The 27,500-nt window shown below is 44.0% G+C and overlaps 6 protein-coding genes across 8 annotated transcripts; 4 read left to right on the top strand and 2 right to left on the bottom strand.

Annotated features, from left to right (window-relative positions):
• On the top strand, nt 19-11,813 carry LOC8055350. Its single transcript, XM_002454777.2, has 19 exons — nt 19-775; nt 1,441-1,696; nt 1,788-1,862; nt 1,959-2,017; nt 2,096-2,231; nt 2,381-2,477; nt 2,565-2,631; nt 2,884-2,982; nt 3,148-3,237; nt 3,505-3,659; nt 3,768-3,869; nt 3,965-4,058; nt 7,225-7,296; nt 7,466-7,501; nt 7,587-7,632; nt 7,791-7,884; nt 8,009-8,066; nt 8,707-10,129; nt 10,330-11,813. Exons 2-19 carry the CDS (start codon nt 1,444-1,446, stop codon nt 10,860-10,862), a joined length of 3,489 nt encoding a protein of 1,162 aa, XP_002454822.2. The 5' UTR covers nt 19-775; nt 1,441-1,443; the 3' UTR covers nt 10,863-11,813.
• On the top strand, nt 6,131-8,609 carry LOC8055349 (signal peptidase complex catalytic subunit SEC11C). Its single transcript, XM_002454776.2, has 8 exons — nt 6,131-6,286; nt 6,698-6,810; nt 7,225-7,296; nt 7,466-7,501; nt 7,587-7,632; nt 7,791-7,884; nt 8,009-8,066; nt 8,342-8,609. Exons 1-8 carry the CDS (start codon nt 6,208-6,210, stop codon nt 8,390-8,392), a joined length of 549 nt encoding a protein of 182 aa, XP_002454821.1. The 5' UTR covers nt 6,131-6,207; the 3' UTR covers nt 8,393-8,609.
• Nucleotides 12,024-14,978, top strand: LOC8084450. Its single transcript, XM_002454774.2, has 8 exons — nt 12,024-12,329; nt 12,506-12,593; nt 12,728-12,816; nt 13,512-13,590; nt 13,673-13,732; nt 13,838-13,959; nt 14,040-14,111; nt 14,549-14,978. Exons 1-8 carry the CDS (start codon nt 12,082-12,084, stop codon nt 14,649-14,651), a joined length of 861 nt encoding a protein of 286 aa, XP_002454819.1. The 5' UTR covers nt 12,024-12,081; the 3' UTR covers nt 14,652-14,978.
• On the bottom strand, nt 15,014-19,878 carry LOC8084449 (testis-expressed protein 2). The gene is made up of 7 exons (XM_021459120.1): nt 19,597-19,878; nt 18,719-18,963; nt 17,664-18,345; nt 17,238-17,592; nt 16,741-16,835; nt 16,188-16,382; nt 15,014-16,106 (listed from the first exon to the last, which is right to left on the bottom strand). The coding sequence occupies exons 1-7, from the start codon at nt 19,774-19,776 to the stop codon at nt 15,423-15,425; spliced, it is 2,436 nt and encodes an 811-aa protein (XP_021314795.1). The 5' UTR covers nt 19,777-19,878; the 3' UTR covers nt 15,014-15,422.
• Nucleotides 20,615-23,598, bottom strand: LOC8084448. 3 transcript variants are annotated; one of them, XM_021458612.1, is made up of 7 exons: nt 23,228-23,598; nt 22,976-23,121; nt 22,491-22,720; nt 22,130-22,337; nt 21,903-21,988; nt 21,519-21,610; nt 20,615-21,181 (listed from the first exon to the last, which is right to left on the bottom strand). In XM_021458612.1, the coding sequence occupies exons 2-7, from the start codon at nt 23,051-23,053 to the stop codon at nt 20,892-20,894; spliced, it is 984 nt and encodes a 327-aa protein (XP_021314287.1). In that variant the 5' UTR covers nt 23,054-23,121; nt 23,228-23,598; the 3' UTR covers nt 20,615-20,891. The 3 variants fall into 3 exon arrangements, with proteins under 3 accessions (XP_021314287.1, XP_002453084.1, XP_021314288.1); XM_002453039.2 differs by having other exon boundaries at nt 22,976-23,598; XM_021458613.1 differs by having other exon boundaries at nt 22,130-22,334; nt 22,976-23,597.
• LOC110434865 (transcription factor MYB44-like) lies at nt 26,836-27,360 on the top strand. The gene has a single exon (XM_021459631.1). It carries the CDS (start codon nt 26,836-26,838, stop codon nt 27,358-27,360), a length of 525 nt encoding a protein of 174 aa, XP_021315306.1.

The following is a 27,500-nucleotide window of genomic DNA, read 5'->3' as shown; positions in this document are numbered from 1 at the left end:
TAGTTCATCTAGGGTTTCGTTGTGGATTCTATTATAAACTACCGCATGTAAACGAAAAAAACTACAAATAATCTAGGTGGAATGATCTCAGATTCATTCGAACAAATAAAGATACAGTTATTATAACCATTATTGTTAGTCCCTGCTTTTGTTTGAGGTTCAAATTCTCCTGCAGAACGAATGAGTTATGTTTGTTAAATTCTGATTAATCTGACCCAAGGTTGATTTCGCGGTATTTTGTTTTTGTAATAAAGGGTTTCAGATCTTAATGCCCATCTTTTCACGGTTTCCCTTGCTGCTGGGTAACTCAGTGGAATTTGAATCGGTAGAGGTAAAAGGTGATGCCTTGGTGTGTTCTCGTCTGTTTGAAAGTTGGAATAAGCAATTCTGGTCTTAGGATGATTGACTGACGAGTTTGCATGCTGTTTCCATTTTCAGGACACTCTAATTTTCAGTTACTTCTCAGTTGAACTGCGTCTTCTTCTTTTGTTTTCTTCTTCAAAAAAGCAGTTTTATCCTTTTCTTGTGTTATGTTAACTTTGTTTTGGAGAAACAGGTGATACATTGGTGCATTGATTGCAGAACGAAGTGTTATGTGTCCCGGAACCAAACTGCTCTAACTGATGGTGGAGAGGTAACCTATACAGACAAAGTTATAGTTGGAATTAGTAATTTCTTCAGGATTACTGCTGGGGAGGTGGAGACGCCACAAGTTTTCAGTCATACAAAGCGAAAAATCTGGTTGTGAGATTGTTGACGTGTCTTCCTGGGGCATGTGAGCTCTCAGCCACTTTGTTTGATGTCTATGTGATGCTCGTGAGAGACTTAATTGGTTCCCTCTGTTGGTTGGCATTTATTTGACTAAATCACTGCGCATTTGCCTCTTCAGTTTCTTTTCCTTTTACCTTTCCCCATTTCTTTTGAACTGCTTATCTTGAGCTTATGTGCTGAAGTGGATTCTCCAAGAGGTGCAACCGTGTATGCCCTTCATCCATCCTTGAATTTGTTTCTGCTCCTGTTTCTTTTTTTCTTCAACATGCTGCTTCCGTTTCTTGTCAGTGTCATGCCTTTGTTATGGGATGGCTGCTGCTCCATTCTTCACTGGCACTTTGTTATCATCTTGCTTCAGGGGAAAAAGAACCTTTGATTCCATGTGCTGGGTGTTCTTTGGGTAATTGGATATGCCAGATTGAAGTTCTTTCATTGTGCAAAGATTTGATTGGTAGCCTTCACTTTATTTTGTTCTACTGAAAGGAACACGATTATTTTTTAATCACCTAATCAATGCTTGAACCTAAACGCTTGCACATTTGTTACCTTAAAACTTCTCTTTTTTAGTAATGATTCAGTTTTCAGCCGTGCCATCTTCTGGTCCACGACTTGATGCTGGGTCATATGTTGTTTCTTTGCAAAAATTCTTACAGAACTGCAAACTTGCAGGAGATGGGCTGCTTCAATTCTAAGCCAAGTGATGCTGGTGCAATCAGAAGAAGACCTGGGAACATTGGTGAAGTTGCTGTGTTTATACCTGGATTGCGGGTTCCTGAGAGTTTGGAGCTATCTCAGCCGCTAAGCGATGGCCACCCGAGGAGGCTGACCGAACGTTTGGCTGCGTTGAGGAGCCGAATAGTGGTCATGGCTGCTCGTGAGGCATTGTCGGTGACTAGGCCCAGGAAGCGGACCTTCACCCAGCATGGTTTGCCCATAGTTTGCATGATGGCTTCATACTAATGTGAGTGAGCCAGAGAAAAATAAATACTTAACTCTCCGAGTATGTTTCCCTTCAGGAGGATCTACATCAGCTGATCTTCTGCAGGCTTTGGAAGATTACTTGCCAGTTCTTCTTGGACTGGTAAAAGAGGGTAAGTATTGTATATTCTCTTCCATCTTGCTCAGAATGAGACCAAACAAGTCTGTGCTGATTGTTGTTGCCTTCATTTTGGTTCAATGCTTAACAGGGAGCAACTTGGAAGATAAGATACAGTTTTCCTGGATGAACCAAGAGGATGATGCAGAGGTCTGCTTACCCTGCCCCTGTCAGTGTATGTTTTACGGTTCTATTGAAGAGTACTGATTAGCTGACTTCTGCTGGTAGGAAACGGCATTGCCAAGTTCTTGGTATGAGGTGTTATCAGTTTTGCACATGATGGCTATGCTGCGTTTATCTCAAGCAAATTCCCTGCTTCTTCCAAAGACATCACTTGAGGGATACCATGCTAAAGTATCTGAAGGTCTGCAATACAAAATACATTCATCACTGCTGCAGAAATATATAATTATCTTTTTAATGCTACAGAGGTGCATTTACAGATTTCAGCAACTGGAGTTCTTGTCGATTGCATTATGGTAATTAAACTTTGTGATTCCATCCACTTTTCAGATAATAAACGTGCTTCCGTTGAAATATTTCTCAAGGCATCTGGGTTCTTGGAGTGTGCTATCCAACATGTTCTTCCTAGAATATCCCCAGAAAATAGGTGGGTGGAGTTCCTTCCCACTTGCAAAAGGCTTATAATTTTGTAGTTAGTGCAGGAGTTATTGTTCTTAACTGCCATTTCGTGTAGGAAAGGTCTTCCTGTAGACTTATCTGAAGGAGTCCTGAAAGCGATCTGCATGCAAGCTCTAGGTCAAGTATGTGTTCCCCTCTGTCTGTTTGCCATCCTTTTCTTCTCAGTTCATCTTTCTTGACAATAGCTGCTCGAAATCACGCGATTCATGTGAAGATCAGCTCAACTGTCCACTTCATAGTTCATCATGCCATTCATTCACGCCATGCATAACCTCACATAGTAGATGTCAATTCTATGGCTCCTTTTACCTGTTTTGCCATCTGAAACACAAGCTAACCAATATGTCTACATAAAAAAAATGTCATGTTGCCAGGCAATTGATGTCCAACTTGGGTTGGCAATTGACAGTCCAAAGGCTACCCTGGCAGTGAAAAGGAGGTTAGCATGTGAGATGGTCAAGTGCTGGCAACAGGTACGATTGATCGTTTCATCGTTTTTGTTTTCCTGTGTTTGATGTTTCAAACATATCAGAATTGCTCAGATGTTTGCACTTGTCAGTTGGTTGTTCAGTTCTGTATCAATACTGACAGTAACAAGGATTTGCATGGCATTTGAAACATCCTGAATTTATTTGCAGGCACATGAAAGTATGGCGGATTTACCTCTGATTGATAGCTGGGGCGAGAAGCACAGGCTCTTTGTGATGTGGAAGTATATCGAAGCAAAAGTATGTCGGTCTTTTCACATTTCTTAAACATCAGTAATTTCTCTTTGCAAGTATTTCTTATAAATTTTTTTGTAAGTAAGCAAAGCCTGTATCAGGCATTTACTGTTTGGTGTTGAGTGTTAATCACACCCATAAAAAAGAATTAACCGTATGAGGTTGTAGTACTAAAAATGCTTTGCAGTTAGCGCCTTCAGTTTCAGTATGTGTAGAAACGAGCCAGACAGCAAAAGGAGATAACTTTTGTATATCTCAACTAAAATGGTACAGGCTGCAGCATACTATTATCATGGTCTTATCCTTGACGAAGGCAACACGGAGAAATCCCACAGGATGGCCGTGGCAGCATTGCAATCTGCGGAGGAGTTTCTCAAGGAGAGCAAAGATGCGGCGGAAGCCTTCCACGCAGCACCTCCTGTTTCAAGGCAATGGCAATGCATCCATATCCCTGTATTAGTTACCTCTGTGTGTCTTTTGTCTTTGGTTGATTGCGCTGTGGCGTTCTAAGAACCGTTGGTTTGTTGTTTGCGCAGAAGCCCGCCTGCATGTGGATCGATGAAGTATCTCCATGAGAAGATCCAGAAGGACTCGTCCTGCAAAGTTCGCATCAACAAGGACCTCTACAGCAACGACAGGTGCTTGTGCTACACTAATTTTGCTCAAAGACATATTTACTTGCATTGTTGTTGTTGGTCTGCCTACAAGACTGAACCTGTGTCGTGTGTTACAGCATCCGTGAGGCGGTGCCGGCGCTGCCGGATTTTTCGGTGGCTCTGAAGCCTGAGGAGTACCGGCTCCCTGCTGTGACGGTAGGCGCGGCAAATGACTAGAGCCAGGAGGCATCAGGAGAATATGTTCCAATTCCAAGCTTCTCTGCTGCTCGGCAACGACGCTGAATCTTAAGCACTTGTCCCTGCGAGCCGGGGTGTTGTGTACGTACGTGGTGTAACAAACACGGCCGCCGTGCCTGTAGTGTAGTGTGTGTGTGTGTGTGTGTGTGATTAATTTACCATTTACTAAGCGAGGAACGAACGGGCTTCAAGTTAAAATAGAAGAGTGTACTACTTTGATTGGAAAAAACAAGTTAGATGTTATGAAAATATCTTCCGTAATGAATCATTTGCAGTAACCATGTGTTATGAATCTATGTACTCAGTTAAAAAAAGTTTGTTTGGCTAAGAGTGGCAGATGGCTCTGTTTGTTCTCTAAAAAAATGTGGTAAGAGCTTTGTTTTACAATAAAGGAAGATATAAGAATAATAAAAGAGGTTGCACCATAAGCTCCTCGCTTGAGAAATTTCATTAGAACTGCGTGAAAAACAACAGTAGCAATGGCCTGTTTAGTTCCCCATAGAATGTAAAATGCCAACTACTTTGGAATGATAAAATTCAAAATATCAAAATTTTTAGGTTTATGTTTAGTTTTATCTAAAATGCAAAATTTATTGCTCTTATTATTACTCTTGATTGGGTTTTTTGCCTCTTAATGCTAAAATCCAAAATAGAGAATGACAACCATTATATGCAAAAAATTTTGCATAGTGTTTAGTTTCATTATACAAAAATGATGAACCAAGACCTAGTTTTTTTTAAAAAAATAAAAGGAAAACTAAACACCTCATATATTATTTTTAGGGGGGGGGGGGGGCAATTTCGTGGAGGTGTATATACGGATGTGTTGTGAATTCGCAACGACGTCTCCGTGGTGGTTACTCCCCTTTTCCACACACAAAAAAATGCACTCACTTTCTGAAAGTCAAATAATTAAAATTTTGACTAAAGTTAAATAAAAACATACTAATATTCATAATACAAAATAAGACAATAAAACTAAATATAAAATATATTTTTGTAGTAAGTTTTATTAGAGGCACAAATATTAACTTTGTTTATTATCAATAAAGTTGATTAAACTGGTTTGTCTGACATAAGTCTTATAGTTTAATGAGATAACATATGTCCTCGAACTTGTTCACTTGTGTCATTCTAGTCCTGAACTCGTAAATCGACCATTTAGATTCTCAAACTTATTTATCTATGTTGATTTGGTTTCTAAACTCATAAATCGCTCGTTTAGGACAAGATATGTGGGGAAAATGGCGAACTCACAAATTGACCATTCAATCCCTAGATGATATAACATTTGAGGATCCAAACACGTGATTTAAAAGTTTACGAACTGAAATGACACAGATTAGTAATTTAAGGACTCGAACGATCAATTTATGAGTTTAGAAATTGGAATACCACAGCCAAACAAATTTGAGACACTTTAATTTTTTTTAACCATATACTATATAGTCGTCGGCTGACTGGTCTACTCTGGAGACGCGGCTCACACATGACACGACATCCGAGAAGCCGTATATGCTGACTTCGTCAACACCTTACTTGCTCCTCTTCCTCGGGGGCCTTTTACATATTTACCATCATAGCGGTTGCCTCTCACCCGATTATCACTCTTATAATGTGCCATACATATTTACCATCTTTAAGCGATAACTCTTACATTTAGACCACATTTGCACATGTGGCAGCCCAGACCGACTGACATGGTGGTGCTGACTCAGCATGGGCAGGCGAAATGACGATGCTGCCCCTGGCCTCATTTTCTTCTAAACACAGCAGCATAAAAACCCTCTCTATTGATAAAAAAAACATAGCAACATAAAAAAAACACAGCAGATCCTTGTGTTATGTTGCTGTCTGTGTGCAAATGAAATATGTTGCTGTGCTTTTTTTATCAATAGAGAGGTTTTTATGCTGCTGTGTTTAGAAGAAAATGAGGCCAGGGGCAGCATCGTCATTTCGCCTGCCCATGCTGAGTCAGTACCACCATGTCAGTCGGTCTGGGCTGCCACATGTGCAAATATGGTCTAAATGTGGAGTTATCGTTTAAAGATGGTAAATATGTATGACACATTATAAGTGATAATCGGGTGAGAGACGCCGGCGCGGCGCCAGAGAAGAACAGATGGATTCCCTGCGCAACATGGTGGAGCCGATTCGGACGATGCAGATCCGCCCCGTGCTCGCCCAAATCATCACCCTAGGTGAGCCTGAGGACGAGGCATACTCCACTCACTCCGCTGTGCTCTAATCTCCCCCGTTCTGTCCCCTAGGAATCGATTTCCGCGCGATAGATGCGGTTTCCTTTCTGTTAGCTTTTTTTTCCCCGCACATTCTCTGGCGGTTATTATTGAGGGCCTATTGCTCACAATTCCGGCAAAAAGATGACGTGAAAGATTTCTTCTTTTCCTAGAGGAAGAACAGGCGGCAGCGCATAGTTTATTTACAGGCCATGGAGTCTTGATTTGCTATAGAAAGTAAAGCTCTACTTGTAGATTTCAGTGATTGCCGTCGTGTTTCTGAGTAGTGTAGACAAGTGAATAGTCATGGCTTCAATTCTCTCCTATAATAATTTTACTGGGACTCTCAAATACCCCCTATTTTGGGCTTTGCAGGGATGATCCTGACTTCGGCATTGATCATATGGAAAGGATTGATTATCGTAACAGGGAGTGAGTCACCAGTTGTGGTGGTTCTATCTGAAAGCATGGAGCCTGGATTTCGAAGGGTTCATTCCTCCTTTGCACAATACAATAATCAGCACTCCTTTGTCCAGCTTTACATTTTACATCTTACAGAATCCCCATGAATGCTGGTGATTTTTATGTCCAATGTGTCTGTTTTTTTTTTTCACTCTCTTTTGGTGCTATGGCATACCACAGCACAGGGAAGATTGTGACTAATAACCTGAATTTCAGCAACTTATGCACAATACAAAAATTTGGTCGTTTGTTTTTCAGCAATATACGAGTTTCATCGGAAACTTATAAAATTTCCATAGCCATATTTGTGCCATCTGCTGATGGACACAACACATTATATGTGGGCATTTTTTACTCCATAGATCTTACACATGAAGTTCCAAGTGCTGTCGTCTGTCTTGCTGCTTTACCTGAATCATCAGTAGTTAACTGTTTTGTAGGGTGATATCCTGTTTTTACACATGAATAAGGACCCTGTCCGCACGGGAGACATAGTTGTTTTCAATATTGAGGTAAATCCTACCGAATTCCTATTTGCTTCTTGCCGTTTTCCATAGATTAGTAGTATCTGAAATTCTGAAGCTTGATGGAATCGTTTTTCTTTTTATATATTTATTCGTGATGTGTGCTTGTATATGATCTGCTAGTAACCAATTTATCATTTTATCTGTTATATTGCAGGGCCGTGATATTCCAATTGTCCATCGTGTGATCAAGGTAGCACTATTTAGTTCCAACCCTTTTGTAGATTTATATACCATTCTGGGATTGTGGCTTGAGTTGCTTGTGTCCCTCTTCATAGGTTCACGAACGCCATGGTATGGCAGAATTTGATGTCCTCACAAAAGGTAGCCATATTCTTTACAGCTGCTTTATTTTGCTCCATGAGTATTTTCAAGAACAGAAATGTGGTGTTTGTATTTGATACATTAGACTAAAGACACGCTATACTGCGAATTATAGTGTTTTACTACTGCTAGTGCACTGATAAGTTGTGTCTCATCAGGTGACAATAACCGTGACGATGACCGAATGGGAATGCTGTATGCAAATGGGCAGCTTTGGCTTCAGCGACAGCACATTATTGGACGGGCTGTTGGGTGAGTTTATCTTTGTCTTGACTCTTGAGGGAATACGTTACATTCATCGTCATGACTGATGATTAATGGTTGTTTGTTCCATCTGACTTATGTTCCCTGTTATCTAATGTTAACACTTGAGCAGCTATCTGCCTTATGCTGGGTGGCTTACAATCGCCATGACGGAGAAACCAGTCCTCAAGGTATGAGCATTCTGGTTTATTATTAGGCACATAATGGTTAAGAAAATTCCAATTATTAAGATATGTTGCTAAATCACAAAAAAGGAAATGTAACCTCTTGTCCATCATAGCGTTACATTGCTTTATGAGGTAAGCTTGTGTCAGTGCCAACGCGTCTTGAGGCAAAATGGCAAGCTCATCAGAGAAGTGCTTTTGTGTTGGGCTGTGAGTTTGTTAGATGTACTGGTATGTTATACTGGTATGTTTTGGTTGACTGTTGTCGTTTGTTGGTGCAGTATCTGCTAATTGGTGCACTGGGGCTGCTGGTTGTAGCATCCAAGGAGTGAAGTTGAAGATAGATAGGGTTGATTAGGAGTGAGAAGAGAAGCTGTATCTGTATAGCACCGGGCACAGGAGCTGTAGAGCAACGCGGCTACTATTATGTATGGTTCACAAAACTGAACTAAGAGAACAATTGGAACCAAAAAGAAAAGGGTACACTGGAACTGTATTTATTTGTTTGTTTGCATATATGAAGTGAACAATGCCGGAGTACAAGTATAATCTCTCATCTCAGGGAGGAAACTCATGTGTTTAACTAATGACAAAACGGATGTGTCGTGCAACCAAAATATGATCAGGATCAACGAGCTACTCCTAGATTTTATGGAATTGTGGAAACCAAGAAAAAGTAGTAGTAGTAGTAGTAGTAGTGATAGTTTGTAGGGAATTTTCTTGGATCCAATCTCATATTACTGATGATGACAATAATACACGTCGCCACAGCTGCCTGCCATGCCATGCCATGCCACCCATGGCGGCATCCCGCGCCGCCGTCGACCTCTCCCGAGAGCTCTGCGCCGCCGTCATCAAATCCACCTTCCGGCCCAACATCCACCTCGCGCTCCTCGCCGCCGCGCCGTCCCTTCTCACCGCCGTCCTCAACCGCCTCTCCCCGCTCCCCGCCGCCGCGTTCGCCTTCTTCCGCGCGCTGCCACCGCCGCACCCGCTGGACGCCACGCTCGCCCTCCTCCACCTCCTGGCGCCGCACCCGCGGCACCACCCCGCCGCTCGGGCGCTCCTCCGGGACCTCTCCCTCCGCCACCCGCTCTCCTCCCCGCTCCTCCTCCCCTCGCTCCTCGCCGCCGCCGACCCCCGCGTCCCCAGCTGGCTCGTCCTCGTCCTCGCCCAGTCCGCGCGCCCCCACGACGCCTTACGGGTGTTCGACCAGATGCGCGCGCGCGGCCTCGCTCCCGACGCCCACGCCTGCACCGCGCTCCTCACCGCGCTCGCCAGGGCCCGGATGACGGCCACTGCGCGCAGGGTGTTCGACGAAATGGCCAGGGCGGGGCTCGCCGTCAGCACGCACGTCTACAACGCCATGCTGCACGTGTGCCTCAAGGCCGGGGACGCCGCGCGTGCCGAGGCGCTCGTCACCAGGATGGACGCGGCTGGCGTGCCCTTGGACCGATTCTCCTATAACACTGTCATCGCACTCTACTGCAAGAAGGGGATGAGATATGAGGCCATGTGTGTGCGAGACCGCATGGACAAGGAGGGGATACGTGCGGACACCGTCACATGGAACTCCTTGATCCATGGCTTGTGCAAGTACGGCAGGGTGAAGGAGGCGGCTCAACTCTTTACAGAGATGGCAGCGGCACAAGCGACACCAGACAATGTGACTTACACCACACTGATTGATGGGTACTGTCGCGCGGGCAATATTGAGGAGGCGGTCAAGCTCCGAGGCGAGATGGAGGCAACCGGGATGCTCCCAGGGGTCGCGACTTACAATGCCATTCTCAGGAAGCTATGTGAGGATGGCAAGATGAAGGAAGTTAATCAGTTGCTTAACGAGATGGACGAGAGGAAGGTGCAGGCTGATCATGTGACCTGCAACACGCTGATCAACGCTTACTGCAAGAGAGGGCACATGACCTCAGCATGCAAGGTCAAGAAAAAGATGATGGAGTCTGGGCTGCAGCTCAATCAGTTCACTTACAAGGCTCTCATCCATGGATTCTGCAAGGCCAAGGAGCTCGATGAAGCCAAGGAAGCCTTCTTTCAGATGGTCGATGCAGGTGCTTTGATTGCATCTTATATCTTTACAGTTCCAGTTAGTACCACTAGCTAATTGTAAGGACTGCATTTGATAGTTTAAATGACACTAAGATATTTATGTTGCTATCATAGGCAACCAGTTTGCAATGACTCACTGATTATCTTGCTATCATATCATAATTATATCTTCTCATGACGTGGTTGCTTTTGTTGTATGCAGGGTTTTCACCCAACTATAGCGTATTTTCATGGCTTGTCGATGGTTTCTGCAAGAAGAACAATGCAGATGCAGTGCTACTCATCCCTGATGAACTTATGAAAAGAGGCCTTCCACCAGATAAAGCAGTATATAGATCTCTGATTCGAAGACTTTGCAGAAAAGGGCTGGTTGATCAGGCACAAAAAGTATTTGACCAGATGCAAAGCAAAGGCTTAGTCGGTGACAGTCTTGTATACGCCACACTCGCATACACATATCTAACAGAAGGAAAGCCAGTTGCTGCTTCGAATACCTTGGACGGTATGGCAAAGAATCAATTGTACATAACACCCCAGATTTACAACTGCCTGTGTACCTCTTATGCTGATGAGAAGGAAACCCTCAATATACTGTGGGTTCGTGCTATTGAGAGAGGCCTAATCAAGAAGAGTGTGTACAAACTGATGCACCAAGCAAGGCTGGAATCAACGAACCTTGCAGTTGAGACTGGGGGATACGATCCTTTTTCAAGGCCAGACTATCTAGAGGGCTAAACTTGACACTAGAATACAACTGGATCCAGGACATTCAGGGTGCAACCTTTGTTGGTGTTATCGCTGAATACCTTGATATTTGGTGTTATCTGGGATTGTGCTGCAGCCAGTGAATATACTCATCGCTGGCCACTTTCAGCTTTGAGACAGTACTCAGCCAACTCAGTTCATGAGAACTTCTTTCAAGGCTCTGCCCAGTTTCAGTGATGGGGGCTTATATGGAAGCCATGGGCGCCAGGCAAATGCCATTTGCTTCTTTGGTTGGTGGTACATAAACGGTGCTGGACTATGGACCAACTTGCTCTACAAAGTTTGCTGCATCCGGTGTGTTGTCCTCACTGTGATCAGGTCGATGATGGACAATTGATCACCAGCTCACTAATTGTGTTTTTGCCAGACATTTCGGGTTCAGTCCTCTGCGGGGATTTGGCCTTCAAGGTGTGTCACCTTCTGTTGAAGATAGATCCTTTGATTACTTGTGGAGCAGGGCCAGTTAACGGACTGGTGCAGAAATACCTCAATTTTCTTGGAGCCCAGACTCTGGAAGCATCGGAATCGCTATGTTTTCGATGGCACTGCCCCAGAAATGGCAGGTGCCTTGCTGCTTGCCGAAGAGGAGGCACAGCTTTGGGTAATGGCTGGGGCTCATGGCATTGTCCCTCTTGACTCACCTAGTGATTATGCTTAGGTTGCGGCCATTAGTATTTCAGTCACAGACTCACAAGCATGGATGTAAAGCTAAGCACTGACAGTGCGAGTTACTCGAGGCTGTACCTTTTCTGATGATATGCAGCGAGAAAAACAAATGATACCTGTATACAGAATTGCAGTTGTACGGCAAAGTCAATGTGTTCTATCCCGTAATGATTTTCAATCATATCAACACCCAAATGACCTTAGTTAACTATGTACTCTTTTCTCGGTCCGCAACCATGAATTCTTCACCTATAACCTGGTGTACTTAATCCAGTGGTTAAAAATTTTAATCTTCTGTGTGCGTTGTGTTTTTGGAGCAGACCTTAGCTTTCCGGTGCGCTACTAATTGTGCTTGATTCTCAGAAATCTCCCACTGTCCGATTGTATGTGTTTTGGCCCAAGACTACTAGGTCGGCCCAATACTGCCAAGTCAAGGCCCAGGAAGAAGAAGATAAGCTGCCAACAAATTCTTCGTCTCCTTGTCGACGACGAGACGCACTCCAACTTGTGAAATTTCACGGCGATGTCACGGCTACTCCCGCCTGCTAAAACCCTCCTGCTCTCTCCCTTCCCAATGTTCTCGCCGCCAGCGCCTCATCTTCTTCTTCATCTACCTCGCATCCACATCCGCACATCCGCTGGGAGAGGCGGGGCGTCGGAGAACGCGGCGGCGTCCGGGACGACGGCGAGGGACCGGCGGCTGGTCAAGGTGCGGGAGGAGCGCCGCCGCCGCGAGTACGACCGGGAGCACACCTACCCCGGATGGGCCAAGTACGCCTTGTCCTCTCACTCACTCACTCACTCACTCACTCACTCACTGTTTATTGGCCGGCTGTCTTGTTTGTTTCTTCTGTTTCTTTCTTGGTCGTTTCCGTCTTGGCCTTCCATTCCTGTCGAAATTCATGTGGCAGCCTGCTGTTTCTTAATGTTGTGATATGGTAATGCAGAGTTCTGGAGAACGCCTGCAGGGATGATGAGGAGCTCCGCGCCATTCTCGGTGATAGCATCGGCAACCCGGAGCTCATGAAGCAAAGGGTGAGTGCTGCAGCTGCGTTCAGTGCTGTTTTGCTCTTCCTGTTCGCTGTTTTACTGAGAGAATTTGTTGTTACTTTGTTAGCCTGATAGACAGTACTCTCACTCATGCCACGCCGTCTGTACGCGATTCACAGATCCAAGAAAGGGTGCGCAAGAAAGGCAGGGCTCAATTCAACAAATCCAAGACAGGCTCCATTGTTGCTTTTAAAGTCAGCTTCCGAGAGTGAGATTCTCACCCACACTAGTCGGGCTTGTGTTTCTCTGTTTTCCACTTGGAAGGATCAGATTTCAGAAGTGGAGTGTGCTGATAGTTCTTGCAGCACACATTGCAATACACTGTCATAGTTTCAACTTAATTGGATTACTCTGCTAAACACATTAGCTCCAAATGAAATGGCTCCATGTTTCTGCAAAGAGATATATTTGCACTCCTGACCTCACATTTTTTATCCTGTATAGTTAAGTGCCTAATGATGAATAGATGACCATCTCCTAAATTTATCTATTCAAACAAACTTGTGTTATACATGTTAAAACTTTTGTTTTAATCATTTTTCTTCCTCATTGAAAGATGGTAAATCTGAAATCGGCTACTCTAGTACATGAAGATGAATCAACGCTCAATAACTAGGTGTCTAGGTTGATAGCACTCAGATTGCACAGGCAGTTGATTTGATCCTTGTTGTCACACCATTCCTTCCCTTGCTCTGTGTATGTCTGATTCTTCGAGGCCAAATGAGCTGTGCCAATATCTGAATATTCATGTTTGTTTCTTTGTTTATTCCACTTTCAGATGTAATAGACCTTAGATCCTGCCTTCTGTAAAGCTGGTGGTTGATGAAATCCCTGTTTTCCTAAAAAAGAAAGAAAAAAGAAGTTTAGCAAGTTAACTACATTTGTTCTTTTATATTATTGCAGCTTCAACCCGTTGAATTCGTTCATTTGGTTTGAGTTCTTTGGAGAACCAACGGATCGAGATGTTGACCTGCTTGGCGGTGTAAAGTGGCATTGTACAATTTCATTGGATTCTCCTTATTCAGAAAACAGCATACTGTCTTGACATAAACTGTTCTTCACAGGTAATTCAGGCTTGGTACGTCATGGGAAGGCTAGGAGCTTATAATTCTTCAAATTTGCAGGTTGGGTTCATCCGTTCATGCAAATATATCTTTTTATTTCCTTTGTTGGCTACTTAACTCGTCAGATCTTTCAAAAACATGTAATGTTTTCAATTCCAATGTCAGCTGGCCAACTCAATGATGGACTATGACCCTTCATATGATTCTGAAGAAGCTTCCACAGTAATGCCATCATCTTTCCATGATATCAGTGATGTCGAGTTCCAAGACAATTGGGCCAGGGTTTGGTGAGCATTCGAATCATTTGACAGTTTGGGCACGATGTCTGCAAATTCTTAAATTCCCCTCACTTTTTTCTTTCTTTCAGGGTGGACCTTGGAACCTCAGATTACCTTGGTTTGGATGTATTACTAAACTGCTTAACACAGTTGAGCTCAGAGTAAGACATCTTTCACTGATCATGTAAAATATAGTTGCAATCTTTCGTCCATGGTGGCTTTATTACTGATCGTCTTATTATCACCACAAATATGGAGATCAATTGGCTCCTGAAACCTGATCTGCGAAGAATAACCTAGAATTTTTTTTTTTTCCAAAAAAAAGAAGATTAACCTAGAAAGAGCCTGAGAAGCCTTTAACCCCTTGAGGAGGGTATATACTCCTAAGTGTTAACTAAACTAGTCATTTTACGCTCTTGTCTACTGAAGTACTTTGTATTCATTGAGCGCTAGCTTTATAATCTAAATAAACATAGCACACTACATGTCCACACAACATCTCTTCAGAGCAGGCCACATGCATAATGAAATGTTGTATATTAGATTTGGAAATATTGCACCTTATAACTCAGCTTTGTTGCCTTGACTGAACCTGCAGGCACTTGGGTATCAAACAAGTGGTTTTTGGAGGCAAGAAAATGGGTGACTGGGAAGAGGGCATGACGAGCTCAGATTATGGATACAAGCACTTCAAGATATGATAATTTTTTTTTGCGGGTACAAGATATGATAATTGACAGGTGACATGCTGTGGTGATGCAAGGCTGACCGAGAAATTTGAGCAAGGACTGACTCAAGACTGCCTGTATCTCGATGTGCTCTTTTATGTAAATAAATAAATTGTCATGAGTTTTATTGTCGTGATAGCAGTGAATTTGAACTAACAGCAAGGCTAGGAGAATAGAACAATTCGGATGTATGTGTTGTTTCAGACGTCTGTTTCTTTATGATGGTTCAAGGCCAAGCATGACCTGTATTCTTCTTGCAATGTCAGGAAAACTTGATGAGTCAATCAGGTGATTTTTACATACGGATCAGGAAATTTTTATAAAGGGAAATAAAGTGAACAAGGTGTCACAGTTGATCACATGCTTTTGCTACATCATTCTTGTGCTTGGGAAAAGTTGCGGACAAACTAGTAGCGTCTTGGCGCGTCGTTTATACAGCCATGGTGGAGGGCAAGCTACACGAGATGAAGCTGGTAGCTAGACCGGCTGATACTCCATAGTCTTTATCAAAACGGACCCATTGGTACCTGCATTCTCCCACCCTTTTCATAGTATTCCACAAGCTGATATTAACATGAAGTTACAAGTGCATCGCTCATCCATCCACACATATTTGCCGCCGTTACATAGATCAGCTCTCGTGGAACCCTAAATGTTGCAACCGCTCTACAAATAAAATATACCAGTTCAGCCTATACACCATTTCCCAGATCAATGAAACAAGATGCCGATCCTACATCCCCGCTAGCTACTAGTCCTCTCCATGCTGTTCGTCCTGGCATTTTCTCGCATCTTCTCCACGATATGCCTCCCTTTCTCTTCGATGGTCCGCCTCTTCTCCTCCAGCTTGTCTCCCATCCTCTTCCCGAAATCCATCATCCGAGCTCGCCTCCCGCCTTTTCGCTTCACGTCCTCTCCAACAGATGATGCTGACACCTGCGGCTGCTCCCCTGCTGGTATCACTGCCCTCAGAGATGTGTACATGGGAGACATAACTCTACTTTCTGAAGCATCTTCCTGGAGTTTCTCTGTGATCAACAGCGGCTTCCTCGGTTCCTCATTTTCATCGCTATGGACAGATTCACTGACTGGAGTAGATGAAAACTGGCTGTGCAATGATGCTTCTGCCTTGGGCTCTTGTTTTGCCTCGTCAATGGATGCCACTGCTCTCAATGATTCCTCGCTCCCACCTGATGAGTTGAGTAAAGTTGGCATTGGCCTTTTGCTACTAGTATCATCCTTGAGGTCACCTTCCTCAGGCTGAGTTAATGCTGTAGCTGTGGCATGGCTTCTCATCTCAGTGGGCTCATGATTTAGCCAAATAAAAGGAGCATCCTTGCGAGGTACCCAGTCATCCTTTTCTGCCAACATCCATGGCATGGAGATGCTTTCACAATTTGGAAGCACTAAGCTATCTCGAAGCGAAGCCTGAACAGTGAACCATGTTTTACAATCAAAAAAAGTTTACCAAAGCAAGAACATGCTCAGAGCAAAAGGTGTGTTCAATACCTTGAATCTGTTACCAATAAGTGCAGCAATATGACTGTTGGTGATTTTCCTATCCCCAACAGAAGATTCCAAATCCCATTCTAGATCAGGCATTGACGTAAATCCATACCAAATTTGATCAGAAGGAGGGGGCTTCATATGTATCCTCAAGACACCTCGAACAGATGAAATCCTTATTGCCAGAGAAAGAGGAACCTGCAGCGGAAGGAAATGCATCATACATGTGAAACATTTCTAGGGGCACTAATAATAGATAAGTTTTTTTTAAAAAAAAATAAATGTCTTATTTATGGGTGGGGCACTTGTATGGGTATGGCGTACTGGCAGAGTACAGGGTTATGGATGTTAATGAGGTCAGGGTTCAAGTCTGAGTTTCCTTGTAATCAAAGATACACAGTGTATTGCCATTTCTAATATCTTGTATGCATAGAAGTCCTACTTAATACTTGTACAGTTTTAAATACTTGAATCAGCACCTATCAGGAGTCGGGACAAAGATGAAACGATGCAGAAAGTCCAGCAAAACACATGGAGACACACAGAGGAGCAAAACCTGTGAGACGTGATCGGCTATTGAGTGCAAGATAGTTTTCCATCTTGATATATATGCCGAGGTCCATCCAGTGCTCTTTGACTGACTTGATGCATCTGTTACACAAGCATTGTACCATCACATTCATGATCCAAATCAAAGTTTGATGCACACAGTATTTTACCCTTTTCCTTTATTTTTCTCTTAGCTCAGTATTTTGTCACAAAGATATATCACACTAAAGAAAGGAATTGTGGATTCTAGTAATGTGTACCTAATGCCATACATTCTAGCAATGTATACCTTAAAGTCTGTCCAATCATACATAAGAAAAATAAGACAACAAACTTCTTAAGGGCTGAAGACAAGAATTGATACAACCATTTGGCAGAAAATAAATTATATGAATTTATCCTTATTGTTCAATAACCGTTGAATCGAATCACTTAAGAACAAATAATGATTCCAGTAGGTATATATTAATTAAACAAGGAAAGACATAAGAAACCAAAAGAGACCTGCTTCATCATTTCCCCCCATCGAAGAAGCTGATTTATGTGAGCCTTTAAATTGGTTACCATACTGTTCAATACTCTCAAGAAGATCAGAATCAACCTCTCCATTAGCATCTGCTCCAAAATTACTTTTCATGATGTCCTTTTGCAACTCTGGTTCCTGAACCTCAAGCCTTGTTTCAATGTGCAGCAGTATTCCACCCGAATACTCAAAGTCAACTTCAAAGGCCCATAATTCATTAAGATCCAGAGGAAGGACTCTCATCGCATGCACATAAGGTGGAAGTTCTCCAAGGCTAAAGTCCGTAAGTGTAATTTCACCCACGTAAGAAGGGGTCCTCATATTTGACAAAGTCCTCTGACCAAACAAAAGATCAATTAACATAAGCTATTGATACAATTGTATTTAAAGTGAGAAGTATATCAAACCTGAATGCGTGCTTTGATGGCCTTGTTTATCTCATCACTCATTTTAGCATCGAAAAACAACCGTGATGACAGGAGGTTCCAACAAAGTGTACCTTCATCAGCAACTCGATCATCTGCATTCACATCAGGTGAAGTTGAAAGCTGTCCAGTTTGACTCAATGCAGCAGGTGGGGCAATGGCTTTTACAGTATCTTGCGATGAACTGCTACCGAGCTTGTCCTCTTGTGGACCTATTAATGCTTCAATAAATGGTGCACCCTGATAGCTGCGCAATTTATCGAGTATCTTTCTTTCACCTTGCACAGACGATCCCGAACTTGTTTTGTTCTCTAAGGCAGCCTTCGTAGATGCCTTCTTTGCCAACTTCTTGAGGAAAAGACGTACTTTTGAAGATCCATCAGTCTTTGATGTCCTGTCCATAACCTCATGATCCTCAGCAGAGAGTATTGGAGGCTTTAGGAAACATGGGTATTCAGAATTTAATGACGATATGTAATCGAGGAACTTCTCGCTAAGCATGGCATGCCAATTTAATTTTTCCTTGTCAGCAGTAGCTGCAATACGGAGTGCTTTGCACCATGATTCCTTCTCCCAGGAAGTGTCTGTATAAAGATAGCAGACCTTGCTTCCATTATAAATCTCACTGTCCTTGCTTTCTAATTTTATTGGGTACCTCTTAGCCCTGACAGTTAGCAACAGAAGTAAAGTTACATCAAGAGTGAAGTAAGATAAGTCGATGATCACAATCAATCCTAAAGAACCTTACAGGCAAAGAAATTTGATTTGACAAGCACACTTAACTACATTATAAGATGAATTTCATTTGTATATATGGTCTTTTCAAGAAATAAAATGAACTTAAATTTAGCCGATTGCAACATAAACATAACCCTAAGGCAAAGCTTTCTATGAAAATATTATTTAATAATATACTTAAGGATTCTATCTGATATAAGTAATAATGCATGGTCAAATTCAACAAACTTGTCATGTTTACATGACAAGCAGTGGTTGATGAGTAACTGACAAATGGTATTTAGTTTGCTAGCACTAACCATTTACGTGAGGGCATACTTGATGCAGAAACTGCAAGGACCGTGCAGTTCAAAAGTTCAATGGTTGCTTGGGAGCCATCAGGAGCAGACAAACAAAGGGAGTGTCCATTGATTTTAGCCATCTTCTTTGCAGGGAAAACCTCCACGATATTCTTCTTGTCTTTTGTCTCTTTGGGACCTCCAACCGATAAGCGTTCATTACTGACTTTTGGCATTTTTTCTGGCTCCAGTATCCATAGAGAACCCTGAAAACATATAACACTACCTGTCAGTGTCAAAGGTAATCTAGTTTAAAACAAAATACAGCTAAGAAAGGGCATCTATAGTAAATCGATAAATGTGATACACAGGAGTTGGGATTACATCTTGCAGTGGCAGAACAAACAAATGGTACAGACAAGAGGGCTTTGGAATCAGTTTGCAGTAAGAATTAAGAGAGCAGCAGCAGTGGTTCTAGTACTTTGCAGCAACTAAAACTTGCGATTGAGACACAGACTCCCAAACTATTTTTGGAAACGAAGATCAAGCAATTGGGGGGTTGAATTAATCGACATGGATGTACACATCAAGCAGCGATGCAAGGAAGCTAGTAAGGTACAGCTACAAGCGGTGCGGCCTACATAGTACAGGCTCCATCGCATCACATGAGGAAAAGCTCCTGTTTCCGCTCGCTCGAAAATCAAGCAGGCAGCCAAGCGAGGAGGGGACGATGGATCCCTAGAAACCGCATCTCCTCACAGCTCCACTCCAGCAAAGGCAGTTCTCACCCCCACGGCAGTGGATACCCTAAGCTAAGGGCGGACACGAGCGAGCGAGCCGAACCGAAGGGAGAGCTAAGCTAGGCGCAGCAACAGGACGAACACGGCGTTCCCACTCACCTGCTTCTCGTAGGGGAAGGGGCGTTCCCCGGGCAGCTCGTCGGCGGCTGGCGGCGCGTCCTCCGGCACAACCTGCCTGCGGCGGAGGCGGCGGAGTAGCAGCAGTAGCGCCGCCGCCTCGAGCGCGGCCAGCGCCAGGGCGCCGATGAGGAAACCTAGCAGGAAGGGCAGCAGCGCCATGGCCGGGCGCCGGCGACGTGGGGGACCTGGGTGTGAGTTTTTTGGGCGAGCAGGGGAGCGGATTGTAAAAAGAAGAAAAAGTGGGGGGTGCGTTTGCCGCGTCTTCTTCGTGGACTGCCTGCCTTTTCCTTTTCCTTTCGAGAGAGCAGACGTGTGGGTCCGGTTACGGTAATGGTCTTGGACCCACATGTCGGTGCTTGCTTCACGCAACGGTTGTGCGCTTCCCCCTTCCTTTCTCGCTCTGGTTTTACTAGTTTTTTTGTAATTTAATTATTTACAACTCCTACCTACACATGAGGCCTTGTTTGGATGTAGTCGGATTCACATCAATCCACATGTATTGAAGTGGATTGGAGTGAAAATTTGAACTAAATTCCACTCCAATCCACACCAACACACATGGATTGAAGTGAATCCAACAACATCCAAACAAGGCCTGAGTGTGTCGAATTTTTTAGGATGACCTCTTTTGCGTATTTTGTTTGAACTAAAACATATAATAGTTTATCTTTCTAAGGAAAGAGGTCATAGGGTGGCATATATAAGTGGACCTAGCGAAGAGAACGCAATGGAGGACGATAATAGAACTACCAGATATAAGGGCCAACGCGTGCATGATCAACCACATGATTGTGATTGAACCAGGCTTATCTTATCTGGTTGAGTCTAATAGCTCATATCGTCTCTTATTAAGGGGGGAAAAAAACTGTGGCTCCCCACTGCCAACAGGAAAATAGGGGAGAAAGGACTTGATAATCTGATTAGTGTGTGGTCCTGTGTTGATGTAGGGTACTGATCGAGCTAGCGCTCGAGTAGTTGAAGTGCTGCATATAATGCGTTTGACATGCAATTCTTGTGTGTATTCTCATCTCATAAAACAAAATTGACACAAGAACCGGCCTGTCTGAGTGGTGTTTGACTGTTTGTGCTTTTGTCCGAGGCTGACGGCCGGAAAGAGAGACCTCCATCGCTACTACTTTACTTGTTCTCCCTTCTTTTTTTTTTTAATCACCAACAGACAGGAGTTGAAGCGTATGTATATATGAAAGGAAGAAAAATACATGGCATTGGCATCTGTTCTGTATATCATTCATATATGATGTCTCCTGCTCCTGCTATCTGATCGCAGAGCGATGAGCTGTGAAGAAGTTAAAGTCAGGATGGTGTGCTCCCACTTGCTTCAGCCAAGAGGATGCCGCCCAGTAGAGGTCAGAATGGGATGATGGGACTGATAACCTACTAGCAGCAGCAGCATTTGGTGATCCACCACCACTACCAGCAGCAGCTGCAGGCATGTGGTGTGGCTCCGTCCAGAGCCGCTTCCCTGCTTCCATTCTGTAGGTCGCCAGTCCGAATGGGGAAAGCGCCACGGTCCTGTCGCCACCGCATCTCACTATGATCTCATCTGCAATGCAACCAACCCATTCATTTCAGTCCAGTTTATTTGTCTGTGCCAGGAAAAACACATGTTATGCAGCAATCTTACTCTTACATGCATATATAGTATGGCCTTTGTTGAATCATGCATGCCCTATGAATTTTGTTATTACACACATAATGCATAAGCATGTTGCGGGTAGTTTCAATTCTGTGGTTAAAACTGTTTAGTTGGCTTCTTAGCAACTACATGCTCAAGCATATATAATGCACGAAACTAAGGCAAAAGTTTGCATGCAACGAACAAGAGATGTGCTGTGAATGGAATTGAATTCCTTTCGATCATGCATAGAGCACAAGGGTACCTTGAAACACCGTTGAGATAGAATGGTAGGTAAGGAAACATGCAGAAATTCCCTTCAGGTTCCCATGATAAGGGATATGGTAAATAGGATACCTGATGAATCAAGGATAAGACAGAGCAAAAGTGAGCATATAAATCTTTAACTACCTCGCTTGTTATCCAGAATATATAAAAGGAAAGACAGAATCAGAGTGGACAGCGCTATAAAAAGGATGGATCATTAAAGGCATCTATAGATTTATTTATTATAGCTTCTTCATTTTGCTGGAATCTCATTCTCTATATATAGTGTCAAAAAGGTAACAGTAGATATTGCTCTGCCATATATATATAATCCAAGACAAATTGTAATGGATGGATGAAATTTGGTACAAAAAGTAAGTACCATGCTACCGATAGCCAGCTTGAAGGTGACAATTCTGCGCTGTTCAGCGATGTCAAGCACGGATAGTCTTGTGCCAGCTCTGCCACCTGATCGTAAGTAAGTAACACACTACTTCAAATTTACTGTATGCCGCATTGCTTTATTCTTTCAACTTGAGAGATTATATATTAGACTGTTCAGCAGCCATATATATAGCATACATATGTCAGGATCAGGACTAGTGGTACCTTGTCTGCAAGAGGAATTCTCTCATAGGGTGGGTCGCATTCACTGTACTGGAAATTCAGGTATCCACCTTGCTTTGAACGAACAGTAGGATCATCCAAGTCTTCATGGCTTGAATCATATGATGACGCGGCATCCCAAGACCTGGAATCCTTGTCGCCGACACTATTATCGTCGCTCCAAGAATCAGTCTCGCTTTCCGTGCTCCTGCTGTGTGGGTTTTCATCAATTTACAAACAGGAAATTGTTGGTCAGTTCTTCCAAGAGAACGAAAGAGCTAGAATGCTGCCTGACGAAATGAAAACTGATGAATGGTAGCTAAGCAAGTCAGGCATCAATTTGGATAATATAAGTAGGGCGAACCTGGGGACAGCAGCAAGAGCCTTGGCGGTGTATATCTGAATAGCTGATAGGTAGGGAACGAAATGCTGGGTGATGGACTTGCCCGTCGTCTGGTGATGAAGACGGACAGGAACAGCGAGGCCGTACGCGCTGCTCTCTGAATAATGCTCCCACAGATCCTCCAGGGTGAAGTAGTCGACCGAGTGTTTCTTCTCCAGCTGCCAGACAGTGTCTGGCCCTCGGAAACAGTCCTTGTATATAAAAGAAGAAGAAGAAAAACAGTAGAATATTAGTGTTGGCATTGATGAGTATGATGTGCTGGTAACAGCAGGTGCAAAATGGCATAGTGAGCAATAATCACTAGAAAAAGTATCATTCGTATATTATCAGTAAGTGCAAAAATGGACATCTCTATTAGGAATGATCAGACTAGAACACTTGGTTGTGGAGAATGAAAATGCAGGAGCTAGCCAGCACAAGATTAGCAGGAGGAGGTGTCGTCTCACCATGGGCGCCGATCGCCATGGCAACCGTGGAGTAGCGGCCTCCAGGAAGACCTCAAGATTGCTGCTCCTGCTCACCATCCTCCCTCAGGTCCCTCAGTCTTTCAAGTCCAACACAACACTAGACAGGAATGCGATGACTGACGCCTGTATATTTATGCTTTGCTTAGGTGATGGCCTGATAGGAAAGAAGAAGAAGCGAGAACCTCATCCACGGCGTTGAATAAGAATAATGATGCCAGCCATAACATGCATTACAGGAAGGCGTGCCAGTCGTAGGCTAGCACATTCAGAGGCAGAGCCTGCTGCTGCTGGTCAATTAAGTCAAAAGCCGGGCATGCAGTAGCACAATGGAATGGAGATGGAGATGGAGATGGTTTCACAGCACAGCACAGCACAGCACAGGACTTGATCAATGTGCTGCACTGCACGCCTGCACGGATTAATAAAATGATCGAATCGCCTTCCCTCCCTCCATTTGCTGCACCCAGTGACAGTGACACTATGGCCTTGGCTGGCAGGGGGTTGAAGTTCAGAAATGGCTGGGTTCCTCTGGTTTCGTGGTGCTATTGCAGTTTGTTGCAGGGCCAGGGATCGGATGAAGAAAACAGGCTACTTTATTACTTGTGGCGCAGTCCCTGCTGCCGTTGGAATGAGGAATTGGGTTGGGAGTGGGACAGCCATAGCCACAGCAGCTACAGCCACAACCTGCAACACACAAGACAAGACTGGTGTAGTGGTTGGCTCCAAAATAAGATTTGGGAGTAGTGGTGGAGACCCAAAATGGCCTAGGCTCCACCCAAAAGGGCAGCAAAAAGACACAAATAAGGAGGAGGAAAACGATTTTTATTTATTTATTTATTTATTTATTATACATACTACTAGTCAAGAACAAGAACTAGCTAAGCTGAGGCGAGAAGATGAGAAGAACACAACGAGTGGATGAAGGGAGACGGACGCCACGTGTCCCACTCCCGCCCTTCACCGCAACCGTCGTGCTCATGCCCAGCACTCCAGCAGGCACCTCCACGCGGTGGCCGCCGGCAGTTTCAGTACATCAATGCATCAAGTCATTCATATATTACTAACGAATCCCAGCCGCACACAGCACTCATCAGTAGTACTCTTAGTCTATATCCACGCGCAAAGAATAATATGAAATGTCCACACGCGCTTCCATTCCTGTACACATACTATACTGTACATCTAGCTAGTATCAACTTACCACTATGCATGTCTGTAGGTGTATTCTGCACTTGGACGACTCCGGCCGTGTTCAGCGTTCCAGGAATAAGAAAGAAACACAACTCATGCTTGTGGTACAAATCGATCACGAGGTAGACCTGCACTTCAATTATTCTTTAGTCACATTTTCGTTTACTGCATGATGATGGGAATACTGTATATCAGTTGCTTATTACAGCAATGCATGTGCAGCAGCGACATGAGGCCCACAAATGAATTGCGCATCTTATCATCATGTTTTTTTTATTATTATTCTCACCGTTTTCAAATTATAAGTCGTTTTGATTTTTCTTAACATATCTTCACTTTGTTCTAAAACAAATCAACTTCTAGACTTGTCCTAAATCAAACTACTTTTAAGTTACTAAATTAGAATCAGGTGATTTAATACTCACATACTTATCACAAGGGAAGGCTGGAAATTAAATCCTGAAAGAAGCAATAATATAAGCACTTGAATATATTCCCTGCTACAATTTACAAACAAGAATAGCAGATCGAATTTTGCAACACACAGAGTTCTAGCAATCCCCAAATTTCTTTGCCAACACTAAGGCCTTGTTTAATTGGTAAAAAAATTTGAGTTTGACTACTATAGCACTTTCATTTGCATTTGACAATTATTGTCCAATCATGTACTAACTAGGCTTAAAAATTCATCTCGCAAATTACAGCCAAACTATATAATTAGTTATTTTCTTTATCTATATTTAATGCTTCATGCATGTATCGAAAGATTTGATGTGACGAAGAATCTTTAAAAAAAATTTGGGAACTAGGGAGTATCATCGATCGATTCACATTCACCACGAAGAAACGCATGCCATATGCCATGACATGACACACACACACAAATAGGCTAGTGGTGGCACTGTGACAGTGCCATGACGACGATATTAATTGAACCGAAATTATTAACTGCTCAACAGGAAATGAAAGTGCGTGCAGCATGCATGACACTCGGGATCTACTAGTCTAGAACAAGAACTGAGATGATGAGAAAGTGGATAAATGCATGGCAACACAAGAAACAACATGTACGTACAACTGCCTGCCTGCCTGCCTGCCTGTAAATAGAAGCTAGAAGAAGAAGAAATTAAAGATCGATTCCATGGAATGGAATGGAAAGAATAAGAATCCGGCGGGAGTAGAGTAGAGCTAGTAGTATATAAATGCGAGTCCCATTCCCAATACGCCAAAAATCATCAACATCTATCTATACCTGCTCGAAAATCGCCAAAGCTAGCTAGCGATCACCCGTGCACCGATGCATGCGATGGGGCTTTAATTTGTTTTTCCGAGTAGAGTAGAGGAGTAGGTTGGAAAGGCATCCCAATGATCGATCGCAGCAGCAGCAGCAGCAGCGGTGAGCAAAGCACAACAACAAGGAGGAGAAGAAAAGGAAATCCCCAGAGGCCGTAAGAAAGCCCAGCAAACCTTGCGGCCCGTCCGAAAGACGAGGGCTCAAACTCAAACCCGCTACTGCTTTTCCGGCCTGCGGGCATTCCAGATTCCTTTTTTTTTTCAAATTAGGCTAGTGTCAATGCATGTTTTATAGGAGTGTGTCATACATATTAAATATGATGCTACATAAGCAAAATTGCTGATTTGACAGGGTCACTAAATGAAGGAGTTTCATCAGATGAGAGAGGAGTTTCATCTCCATGAAACTTATATAGCTCAGTTACCTACTCCCTCCGTCCCAAATTATAAGTCATTCTTCTAAGAATCTTGGAGAGTCAAAGTTTTTCAAGATTGATGAAATTTATAGTCTCGGTAACGAAAACTATACGTTGAGAAACACACAACACAAGGCGTCAGTGCGCTTTGGAGTTTGGACTGGATTGGGGAGGATATCAATGCCTCATGTGTTTGGAGCCAACCTGTGGCTTTTTTTTTTTTAACTTCCCATCCTTCTCCAGTTCTCCTGCAGCTTCCTCTTGCTTGCCTTCTGCAGGCCAAACAATAAAAACGTGCCGATAATTGTTCTCTTGTAAAGGACAAACCAGGCCAAAATTAAATGCGTACCTCAGCCACCATGTCTTCCTTCTGAATTCTGATTCCGCAGCTTCTCCTCCCTCCTCTCGTGCTTCTTCTTCATACTTGTTTTCTGTTTCTTTCATGGTTTCCTAGAGGTTGTTAGGCCGAAACCATTTCCCAGGCTGGGCCGTTTGGGCTTTTTCTTGGCCCAATAGACAGACAGGCCCATGCCATGTCGAACTCGGCGACTGGCCAACTCCAAGTTCCGATGTGCTTTCCTTCCATTCCATTCGGACTCAAGATCGGATTATTACGATTACGATTCGCGCCAATTAGGGACGAGCGAGGATGATTAGCGCAAAATCCTAATTCCTCGATGCTTAATTCGAGTCGGACCAAGATAAGAATCCGACTAAGCATGTTTAGTGTGGTCATATTATCAATCAAGAACTGGCTACTCATCAGTCCTAATAATAATTAATAAGAGAGAGAGAGAGAGAGAGAGAGAGAGAGAGAGAGAGATAAATAATATTAATATCCCCTTAATTCCCTGCAGCGGGCAAACACGCAAGGAATCCCATCCCACCATCGATCGGTCTCTCAAAGCCAAAGCCAAAGCCAAAGCCAAAGCCAAGAAGATGGAGGAGTCGGCGTGCTCCGCCGGCGCGCCGGGGACGACGGGCATCGTGGTCCGCCTGAGGCTGCCACGCGCGTGGACGCCGGAGGAGGACGCGCGCCTGCGCCGGCTGGCCAAGGAGAACGGCTTCGGCCACTGGCACCGCGTGGCGCGCGGGATGCCGGCGCCAGGGCGCTCCGCCAGGTCCTGCCGCCACCGCTGGCGCCACCACCTCGCCCGCGACGTCTACCACCGCCCCTTCACCGCGCGCGACGACGAGGAGCTGCGACGCCTGGTGGCGCGCCACGGCGCCCGCCGCTGGAAGGACGTCGGCCGCGCGGTGTACGGGCGCACGTCGCGCGTTATGAAGCAGCGATGGAGGGAGATCCGCGAGACGACGACGGCGACGGTGCAGCAGAGGCCGGGCTGCTACTACGACGCCGACGACATTCTGGCTTCGACGTTCGCTTCGTGCAATCTTGCCATGGACGCCATGGATCCCAGGGCAGGAAGCCTCGCGTTAGGTTTTGCCTGCATGGCGGTTTGAGAGCAAGCTAGCCTTTCTTTTTTCCGTCAGCCAAGCTAGTACAACTCCCAGGTTCATGTCATTGTTCCAAAACTATGCAGGCATGTAAAATTTTTATTTTATTTTTGCGAGGAGGCATGTAATGTGTTACTATTGTGATA

This window comes from Sorghum bicolor, chromosome 4 (genome assembly GCF_000003195.3).
Source record: "Sorghum bicolor cultivar BTx623 chromosome 4, Sorghum_bicolor_NCBIv3, whole genome shotgun sequence".
Lineage (NCBI taxonomy): Eukaryota > Viridiplantae > Streptophyta > Magnoliopsida > Poales > Poaceae > Sorghum > Sorghum bicolor.
Note: the sequence above shows the minus strand (reverse complement) of the source record. Positions and strands in the feature narration are given on the sequence as shown.